The sequence below is a fragment of the Jatropha curcas genome, chromosome 6, assembly GCF_041381405.1.
Source record: "Jatropha curcas cultivar XTBG-Jc1 chromosome 6, XTBG_Jcur_1.0, whole genome shotgun sequence".
Taxonomy (NCBI): domain Eukaryota; kingdom Viridiplantae; phylum Streptophyta; class Magnoliopsida; order Malpighiales; family Euphorbiaceae; genus Jatropha; species Jatropha curcas.
Window position 1 is genome coordinate 25850930 of NC_143156.1, and position 11486 is coordinate 25862415.

At 26.5% G+C, this 11486-nt stretch overlaps 2 protein-coding genes across 2 annotated transcripts; both read right to left on the minus strand.

Moving 5' to 3' along the window:
• Window positions 1-1473: 1473 nt before the first annotated feature.
• On the minus strand, window positions 1474-9688 carry LOC105650926 (uncharacterized). The gene is given in 3 exon segments (XM_012237893.4): window positions 1474-2225; window positions 8920-9330; window positions 9530-9688. Coding segments are annotated over 3 exon segments (1002 nt in total). The 5' UTR covers window positions 9575-9688; the 3' UTR covers window positions 1474-1679.
• Window positions 5381-6543, minus strand: LOC105650925 (BURP domain-containing protein BNM2A). The gene is made up of 2 exons (XM_089723422.1): window positions 6382-6543; window positions 5381-6292 (listed from the first exon to the last, which is right to left on the minus strand). The coding sequence occupies exons 1-2, from the start codon at window positions 6433-6435 to the stop codon at window positions 5486-5488; spliced, it is 861 nt and encodes a 286-aa protein (XP_089579548.1). The 5' UTR covers window positions 6436-6543; the 3' UTR covers window positions 5381-5485.
• Window positions 9689-11486: the final 1798 nt, after the last annotated feature.

Below are 11486 nucleotides of genomic sequence, written 5' to 3' on the forward strand. Positions count from 1 at the left end.
GAAAAAGAAGTCATGCTTCATTGCTTGCTACTGGTTCACTCATGTCTGGTTGTTTATCACCTATGTACCGATAACAATTGGCTCAAACGTCTTCTCTTCAAGAAATTAGATGCATTTATAACAACGAAAGAGGTAGATGTGATAGAAGAGGACATCTCAGCACAAAAGCAAAATCAGAGAACATGAAGTTTGGCCAAAAAATACACGTACTCTAAGCAAATCCAATCTTGTTGAATATATAAAAGATCTTGCTTTGCCTATTCATAAACAAAAATAAACGGATTAGATCTTTAAAAAAAGAAAAAAAAAAAAGTGAAATTTTGGAGTTGGGATAAGATCTAAGCTCCTCTTAAAAAAATATTTTTGAAAAAACATTTTCTAAATGATTTATTTTCAGTTATTTGGTTGCAATATTAAAAATTAATTAAAAAAAGTAAAATCTTTAATTTATATGACCATAAAATATCTATAATAATAAAAATTTCATACTTTAAAAATTTATCGTTAAATATAAAAAAATTGTAAATTATGAAAATCGTCAGTTGATGGTGCCCGGTGGCTAGTGGTGATGGTTGATGGTGAACAGTGACCGATGGTGATGGCCACAGGTGATTAATAAACTAAAAAAATACGTATTATAAAATTATAATAAGTTTGTCGATATCCAAAAAATAGTTTCATCTCTCTAGGATAGAAAGTTATCTTCCTTAAAAATAATTTAATTTTTCTTTGACCAGAAAAATATTTTTATACAAATTATTTTATACAACCAAACGGAGTAATCTGTTTTCCTTTACTCTGATTATTCACATAGTAATAAATTGAATTAAAAACTTTTGAATAATTATTAACAAACAGAGACATATAAGCGCTGATTATTGTACTTTACTCTAATAAAGGGACTATATAATAATTCACCTTTCCTAAATCAATTTTTTTTAGAAAAATTTGTTTATGACTAAGAAATGAACTCTGCTTTAGTGCTTCTCAATAATTGTTAATTATTTTTTGTCAAACAAGTTTTCCCCTTTCATATTTTTCTTTTTTAGTTTTAAAACCTCCAATGTCCGACACACACTGATCCGATTAATTCGGATCCGAGTTGAACAGGTTCACAAACGGAAAAATGTTCCGTTTAAAAGGATCCCATACATAATGCTAGAACTCAAAATCTCTGATTTAGAGAGAAGTGATCTCTATTATCCTATCTCATCCTTCGGAGATCTTTTTATATTTTATTTAATCATACGACATTTTAAAAAGTTGTCTGCTCGTAGACGTTTGAATCATGCACATCAAAATAAAATAAGAACCAATCGTGAAATTAAACAAGTAATAGAATTTGTTGATTATATATAGTATTACTTCAAGATATCAAATAAAATTTTTTAAATTAGTTATGAATCAAATAAAAAATAGTAAATTCTCATGTTAATAATTCCATTGCATTTCCAATTCTAAAGATAACCAAGGTGATGCAAACATGGGATATATTGAACTGAGATTTGATGAACCACCGTCAGTTTAGAGGTTTTCCCTCTAACATAGAAAAGTAAAAATATAATATATAATGCAAGAGAAACTTCTTACATAGCTTAAAAACACAAAGTAGTTTATTCAAGTATGTCAAAAATCTTATTCAGCTTCTAATTTGAAATGCATCAAAACATGATGGTGTCTCATGAGTGAATGCAATGGCTTGTCTTCAGTAATTACTCGCCATAGACTGAAACGTCTGGTCTAGGTTGAAAATCATTAGAAAATGACTTCTTTACTTTGAAACCTATGTCATCATTTTTAGGTGTGGCATCGCTGTGATAAATGCTGACATCAGGCCTTGGTTCAAGCTCCCTTTTGAGCTCTATATTATCCTGGTGAATTGTAACATCACTTTTTGTTTCAAGATGTGGATTTTGATCTTTGAGTGTGATATCGTTGTGATATATGCTGACATCAGGTCTTGGCTGAAACTCCCTTTTGAGAAATGATTTCTCATTTAATGGCTTTTTTGCTTTAAGTATAACATCATTGTGATATATGGAGATATCAGGTATCGGTTCTACGTTGTCAGTTGTGTGACAATCAGCTTTCTCTTTTGTGGAGGTAAATGAGTCCGGAGAAGAAGCTCCAACAAGTCTTTGTAATGCTTCTGGCATGGGCTGATCTTTCATTTCCCCACTCCAATATTCACCCACATCTTTTCTTGCATTGATAGTGCCTGAAAACTGCAAAATAAAATTAGAAAAACGGATTACTCCCATCAATTAAGATAAACCAAACTTATTTTCATTAATGGTGTTTATGTATACGTGTTCCTCTATATATATATATATATATACACACACACGTATCCCTTTATTTACTCGCTACTGACACAAACTTTTACTTACCAAGATAAGTGAGAAAATAGAAAGGAAAGCAAAGAAGAATTTCATGTTTTATGGTAAGAGAAGAAATTAAATGATGGATAGTGTTGTCCAATATCCTCACTATTTATAGCTAAAATCAAAGAAAGCATAATTATAAATAATTTACATATAATACATCTTGTTATAATATGACAAAACATAATATACATATACGGTATGGGCCGATGAATAAATTTATCTTTTGTCCATTAATTATTCCCTAAAACTTTATTAAAATTTCATTCTAATTACTATTTAATCTTTATATTATAATCAATTCATTTGACGTTACTTATATTATATGTTCATTAGATTGAATAACCATTCCCTTAAAAATTTAGTTTTGAAGTCCTTTGTATTGATAGAATTCTGGGATGAAATTTAAAGATTTCATAAACTTATTAAATTTATTTGTTTGTTTTATAAAAAATTATATTACGGTGTGTAAAATCGATAAATTTTATTACTTTTTTCTATAATCAAATTTAAATCACTTAATTTTATTTTAAAAAATATGCTTTAAATCTATAAATCATGTTTTCCAACTAAATGATGAAATGTAAAATTCTATTAATTTCACAATACACGTTTATACATTCCACGTTGTGAAATTAATATAGATATTATGTTCTATTATTCTAAATGATCAATTTTTGGCCAGTGATCTTAGGTTTATTAATAAAAAAAAATTAAAATCAATTAGATATGATTTGATTGATCTTTTCAGTTTTTATAAGAACATAGGTGATCCTCTCAATTATAAGATTTCTTATTATTTTAGTGAATTATGAAAGTTCTAACCTACATATTGGGCCTCTCGAAGGAAAAAAAAAAAAAAAATCAATATTGTATAATTTTGGAGAAAAAAAAGATACCCTTCTATCTTGAACCGACAACCTTTTAATTAGTAGTTATCTTTTTCTGTCATCTATTTGTCATTTGCTTTTTGTATTGAGAATAACAATGATTTTCTTATTAATCCATTCATATTTTATTATGAATTTCTGGTTTAAATAAATTTCATATAGGCTTCGAAATATAAAATGAATTAAATTAACAATCAGACATGTTTTGAAATGATAGACGTGGTCTCTCTCTAATTTTATTTTTTTAGTTTTGTTTTTTTTGTTTGTTTTTTTGTTTTTCTTAAAATTCTCAAATATGTGTCTATTTAATACAAATCAGATATATTTATTTAAAGAAATTTTGGACATATACATTCTCGGATTTATTTGTTTTTATGAGATTTTTTGTTTTATTTATTTATTTATTTTTAAGATTATTGTCACAACTTTCATGGTGACGGAGGATTGTCAAATCAAACCTATTAAAAGACTATAGAATTCAATAATAGTTGTAAATCGCTATCAAGTGGAGTGTTTATCGACGGATGACATAAGTCTATTGCTCTTTCATCTTGAATAAATCTCTCAAATCAAGTTGAAGTTTTTTTTTTTTTTTTTTTTTTTTTATTATTTGTACAAGTAGTTTATAGTTAGGCTCCCTACAGTGATTTCATATTTGTATGTTTCATTTTAATGATTTTTTTTTTCTAAAAGAAAAAATAGCATAGCTCCCTTCCCGTTGCTACCAAATAAAATATAGCAAAATCATTTATTTAATAATAAAAAATATTAACGATAGTACCCCTTCCATTTTATCAAAAAAATAAAAATCTTAGCTGGACATAATAATACATAAATAAATATAATGTTAGGTTGGATATGATGAGTCGATTCCACTTCAAACATGTACAACGTTTTGCCCATCGAAATCATGTAAAAGATAATTGTCATTTGCTTCATTAATTGTTTGGTAGCATGCAAAAAATCATATCTTGCTTTGCTCTTATTATTATTTTATACTCTCATTATTAGCTTTCATTTTCATCTTTTATTATTTTATTTTATTTAGTAGCTTCAAGAAAACTATTTTACTTATTATTATTTTTTTATTTTAAAAATCAATGTTTTTTTCGGAACCTAAGAGATCATGATTTAGATCCCAATTAACTAAATGTTAATTAGTGTATCATCCGAAGAAAGTAATATCATATTACTCTTTTGATGTCTCTATGGATTAAATATTTGAAGAACATACTTCAATTTTTTTTTTTTTTTAATTCTATTCTTAATCTCACAATGATAACAACTTTTTATCCTTTTCTGTTTGGGCTGATTTTTGCTCTATTCTTATTCATAAATTAAATTTCGTTACATAAATTATATTTGAGCCTGTAAATTATTTTTTACCAAAGACTTGAATTAATTCAAAATGCATGCCCCTTATTTTTCTATTCAATATTGACTATTCAATATTGTCATTTTAGAAAGTATTCAAGAAAAACCTTCCTCGCTCCATTCCAAAAAAATAATCCATCTTTTCATTTTGGTTTGTTTCAAAATATAATTCTTTTATTTTTTATACATTGTAGTTAATCTTTAAATTATGGATTATGCCTTTATTAAATTTTTTCTTTTTTTTTAATAATTTTCATTAATTCTTTCCTTTTTTTTTTTTTCAAATCAATCTTACTTTAAATTCATTTGTTATTTAATAAATAATTTTATTCTTCTATCTTCTTGAAATTTAAAAAGTTGTGAACATTGGTCACTCTCATTAATTGCAATTTATATTTTTCATTTTATAGATCAATGTAGTTTTTATTATTTCAATATAATAATTGCTCATGTGTTATTTAAGATGAATATAATAGGTCACTGTTAATAACAAAATTGTTCACTAATCATAATAACTTATATTTATTAATCTAAGTGAAAAAAGAAAATTAGAAAAGAAAGTTGGCTATCTTTTTGAGACAGAGAGGGTATATATCTATATGTATTATATAATCCGATCGATATACCTATCAAAACTGAATTCCTCCCTGAATATTTTAAAAATGTACATTACATATTTAAGAATTATCTTCATTATTCATCAAACTTAATTTTAAAATTATAGCAAACAAATACATAAAGAGTACACATTTATTGGCAACAATCCAAAAAAGTTACACACAAACCACAAACCTAATTATTAAAGACCTTACATTACAAGAACAACATACAACTTTATTATTGATCACCATAGGCAAGCAAAGGGACATAAACAAGATTATCTCCTTTAAAGAAATGACAAACAGGAATAGTTCCAGGTTTAATTCCAAGCACACGAAACGATGCATGATTATGACTCCATTGAGAAGTATCCATATGACAAACAGCAACAGCTTCTACTCTTCCTCCATTTTCACCTTTCAGTGAAAGCACAAACACTTTATTCTCAGTCTGTTGGCTATGGCAATAGAACACCGTATATGCATACGGCATCGTATGGCAAGCCACCATCTTTGGAACGGGTATCTCCTTAGGTTCTTGCATTATTGTATAATTATCTAAATGGGTCTTTGATTTTATAAGATGTGTGGTTGTTAAAATCTTGAATTTTGTCTCTAATCCAAAAGTTTCGCGTACAAAATCAACCATCGACTCTAAAGAAGTAGCACAAATTTTTGTTTCTCCTTTGATGGGTTTAAGTTCACATTCTTTTAGAGTATTTTCCATGGCTATGGCTTGAGGAGAGTTTGGAGAGATGGAAAATAATTTAAGGAGGTAAGGAAAGTCTTTGTATGAAAAAGGAATGGAATCTGCTTCTGCTTTATGTAACATAGGTGGAGTAGATGAAGAATCTTTCATAGGAAAATAAATCGGCATTTTCTTGCCTATTTTGAGATCATCTAAAGTGAAAAAGATCATCATTGATGGATCCAAGTGATCCATATGAGATGATGATGGACTTGCCTGTGCATGATCACTCGGAAGTCTCAAAACATTGTTGCTCTTAGTTATCATCTCTCTTGCTCCCTCACTTCCATGAGAACTCTGCAAATTATTTTAATGAGCTATTAATGTATTATAAATGGAAGTAATGAATTAATTATGCAGTGAAGCGTTTAAATAGATTTAATTACCAGAACTAGAAGAAGATGAAGGAGGAAGATCTTGATTGGAAAATGTATGCCCATGGTTCTTTGATCCTTTTTGCTCAGTGTATTATCTGTTCAAATTTAGTGCTTCTTCTTCTACTTGAAAGAGAGAAACTTGAGAAAGGTCGACTAGATCTTTTTCTCTCTCATACATTATTTATTTATAATTGAGAAACTTCTCAATCATATTTTATTAACGGCGGTGATAATTTCGTTTTTTTATAAAAAAGTTATTTCTAAATTTCCATATATATAACCTTAAGTTTTTCTTGAATTTCTAAATATATTAGATTTTGTTATATGTTATTGATATTTTTCAAAATTTTAAAGACAAATCTTATAAAGAGCAAGGAATAAATGTGAGAGTTCCACAAAACAGTTATTACATTTCTTTTTATTCTATTCTGCAAATCAAATAAGGCTTTAAGATAGTTGATACTGAGTTTGTGCTTTGTTCTTATTCCATCCATTTGGATTTTGTACACTCAAACATAATGTTTCTTTTTTCTTTTTTTAAATTTCTCATATGTTATGTATATATTTAAAGAAAAAAAAAGGTATAATACTGACAAATTGGTTTAGCTCTAAAGTAATGTAAATTCTCAATAATTAAGTTTTTCATTTTTTTAAAATTATGGGTATCTCTATTTCATTAATTAATGTTATAGTGACATGTAAACTGAAATTTAATTATCTAATTCTCACTGTATATAAAATGTGAGAAACGATTAACCAATGATAAATATATAGTTAATAATACAATGATAGATTAATTAATATTGACATAGTACATATACAAATAGTATTTTATTAATGAAAAATGTATAAAAAATAGACAGAAATATATAACAGTGTAACATACGCAAAAAACATAGAGATAAAAAAATTATGTATTTCTGAAAATACATGGAGCAAATTTGTATTTTATGGCATAAAAGCATAAATTTCCCAACAATGTATGTATAATACTCTTATATGTGTTTTTTTTTTTGCAAGTAGGCAAAAGGCCAAAGTTAATAATTAGACTCTTTTGTCATTGTACAACTAATGGATTTTGGTATCAGGCCCATCATCAGGTTTTTTTTTTTTTTTTTTTTTTTTTTTTAATTTATTTGTCATCTATATCTTTTTTTCACATCTGATCCATTACAATTTTGAATATATTCAATATTGGTTTATTATGCAAAATAAACTAATTATAAGCCAAATGCATAAATATATTCCTCCATACTAAAAAAAGATTTACACCTCATATTTTACAAAGATTGTTTTACGCCTAAAATTATAAATTTTAATAATATTGTACATAATTATACATTAGTAATAATAGGTTTTTGGTACTTTTCGATTTTGTATACAGAATATTAATCTGAAGTATGATTATTACAATTTTAGAATAATAATTTTAATATTTTTCAACTATTAAATAAGTATTCAATTGATCAAACTTTACAAGTTAGAATGTCCAATCAAAAAATGCTGTAAATTAAAGTGCTTAATAGGTATAATTTTATAAATTAAAGTGTTCTAAAGATAAAATTAAAATTTAAAAGTTTGAAATTTTTTTTATATAAAGTTCATTTAGCCTTAATTAAATAATCATACATCAGTAAGAATTGAATTTGAGATATTGACTCAATCACTTGGCTAACAGGCATTTAGTTGAACTGTTTGTACCAACTGATATCGGATGTTTATAATTGCTAGTTGGTGTTGATAGTTATTAATTGAGAATGTATAATTTTTTTATATTACTCTCATAGACAATATATGTTATTTTTTTAAGGTAAATATATTATTTTTTTATTTTAACAAAATCGTACATCTGTGCATTGCTCAGATTATAGTATAATCTTTTAGTGAAAATATTAAATACTTTATTTATTAATAATTTATGATATAATTACTCTCCTAAAAAATAATTTATTTTGTCATTCTAGCATGGTAACTTTGCATCTTTGCGGATTTAAATGATAATCTAGTTCTTTGCATTGAAACCCAAAATAATCACGTGAAAGGATAAAAAAAAAAAAAAAAAAATCTTTTGAAAAGGTTGTTTGCTTGTGGATTTCATTTCCCTGTCACTGTATTCTATTTTTGCTTTTGGTTTTCAGTATTTCATACCCTTTTTTGGTTTGTAAATTTGGTTTATTGTTGTAGATCAACATTTTCTTTTTCTGGTTGAAAATTGATGAAATCTATGTGTTTCTCCAATTATTACATGGTTAGCAATAGCAACTTAGCAAACAGAGCAATCCATGTTAGTAAATAATTAGCTAGCTTTCTAAATATTTCAAGAATAAAATGATATATATTTCAATATTTATTTTGCATTCCCAATTCTAAAGATAAAACTAAAGTGATGCAAACATATATAGAAACATATGATGCAAGAGAAACTTCTTACATAGCTTAAACACACAAAGTCCGTTATTCAAGTACATCACAAATCATATTCTAATTTGAAATGCAACAAACATAATGGTTCTCTCATGAGGGAAATGCAATAGCTTGTCTTCATTAATTACTCTGGTAAACTAAAACGTCTGGCCCATCATTGGAAAATGTCTTCTTTGCTTTGAGAGCTACATCATCATGGTAAATCGAACCGTCATTTTTTGTCTCAAAATATGGCGTTTGTTCTTTAAGTGTAACATCATTGTGATATATAGATAGATCAAGCCTCGGATCAAACTCCTTTTTGAGACCTGCATCATTATGGTGATTTGTAAAATCATGTTTTGTCTCAAAATATAGCTTATGTGCTTCAAGATTGGCATGGTTGTGGTTTTCAGTTGTGCGACAATCGGCTTTCTCTTTTGTGGAGGTAGAAGCTTCAACGAGTGCTTGTAATGCTTCTGGCAGTGGCTGATCTTTCATTTCCCTACTCCAATATTCACCCACATCTTTTCTTGCATTGACAGTGCTTGAGAACTGCAAAATAAAAATAATAAAACTCACTCGTCAGTTTATTTAAGAAAAATAAAACTTATATCATTAATGGGTTTCAATTAGCTAATCTTCATTGATCCATTAATGTATTTAAACACACATACACATTAAGAACAGACTTTTTTCTTTTTTTTTTTTTTTTTTTTGAAATTTCATTACTAATTAACAGACTATTACTAACCAAGATAAGTAAGAAGATAGAGAGGAAAGCAAAAAGCAATTTCATCTTTTTTGCAGAGAAGAAATTAGACAATGTGTAGTGTTATTTGAGTGGATATCCGTCGTCCCTGATATCGTCACTATTTATAGCCAAAATCAAAGAATGCAAAAATATAAAGAAATTATTATGTAAGGTGCAAATAAGGTGACCTCTCATTTCATATTGTCCTTCTTGTCGTAATACGACAAATAAATATCATAATCTTGGGAGGTACCCAAATCGTGTATTAGGTACCCAAATAACATACGACGTAATTACTATATGTAATCTCTAGGTTTTATTCAAATATACTAATAAAACTTTAGTTTCTAAAATTATACTACGAAGTCTTTACATTATAATTTCGTTACACTATAGAGTCTAATTATTAGTTTTTTCGTTAAGTGACTGTAAAATATTAAAAGCACCCCTAAACATAATTAGTATATAATCCTTACTATTAGGTGAAATACACTAATAAAGACATTATTTTTCATACCTTTACATTATTTAATCCCTATATATAGTAATTGTGTTTAGGGTTATTTTTAATATTCCACAACAATTTAATAAAAAAAAAACTAACCGCTGGACCTTATAGTATAATAGAATTATAATGCTGAGATTAAATAGTGTAATTTTAAAAATGAAAGTCTTTACTAATGTATTTGATATAAACCTAGGAACTATATAGTAATTAACACATAACATAATCTTAGGCTAATTACTGTTTAGTCTTATATTATAATCAAATATATAAATTAGGAATTTAGTTTTTTCAAAATTCTATTTTTTTTTCCTACCCTAAAACTTTTGCGAGTACAAGATTAGTACATTATGAATACTGGAATAGATTTGAGGTCATTAAAAAGTACAATTTTATAAATTAAAGTATTCTAACAGGTAGAAGTGAACTTTAAAGGTTTGAAATATATATATATATATATATATATATATATATATATATATATATATATATATATATATATATATATATAAAGTACATTTAGCCTTAATTAAGTAATTAAACATCAGTAAAAATTGAATTTAAGATATTTTGATTCCAAAACTCAACGCTTTAATCACTTGGCTAAAATACATTTAGTTTAACTGTTTGTACTTGCTGATATCGGTTGTTTATAATTGCTAGTTCGTGGCTGATAGTTATTAATTGATAATGTATAGTTTTTTTTATATTACTCTCATATACAATATATGTTATTTTTTAAGGTAAATATATTATTTTTTTTATTTTAACAAAATCATACACCTGTGCATTGCTCAAATTATAGTATAGTCTTTTATTGAAAATATTAAATACTTTATTTATTAATAATTTATGATATAATTACACTCCTAAAAAATAATTTATTTTGTCATTCTAGCATGGTAACTTTGCATCTTTGCGGATTTAAATGATAATCTAGTTCTTTGCATTTAACCCCAAAATAATCACATGAAAAGGAAAAAAAAAAAAAAAATCTTTTGAAAAGGTTGTTTGCTTGTGGATTTCATTTCCCTCTGTATTCTATTTTTGCTTTTGGTTTTCAGTATTTCATACCCTTTTTTGGTTTGTAAATTTGGTTTATTGTTGTAGATCAACATTTTCTTTTTCTGGTTGAAAATTGATGAAATCTATGTGTTTCTCCAATATTACATGGTTAGCAATAGCAACTTAGCATACAGAGCAATCCATGTTAGTAAATAATTAGCTAGCTTTCTAAATATTTCAAGAATAAAATCATATATTTTCAATATTTATTTTGCATTCCCAATTCTAAAGATACAACTAAAGTGATGCAAACATATATAGAAACATATGATGCAAGAGAAACTGCTTACATAGCTTCAACACACGAAGTCCGTTATTCAAGTACATCACAAATCATATTCTAATTTGAAATGCAACAAACATAATGGTTCTCTCATGAGGGAAATG

Excerpts from the sequence above, each read along its gene's own strand:
- LOC105650925 (XM_089723422.1), bottom strand. The coding sequence starts at position 6,435 with ATGGGCATACATTTTCCAATCAAGATCTTCCTCCTTCATCTTCTTCTA. Across the intron at positions 6,293-6,381 it reads TTCATCTTCTTCTAGTTCTG|AGTTCTCATGGAAGTGAGGG; the intron begins GTAATTAAATCT and ends AATAATTTGCAG.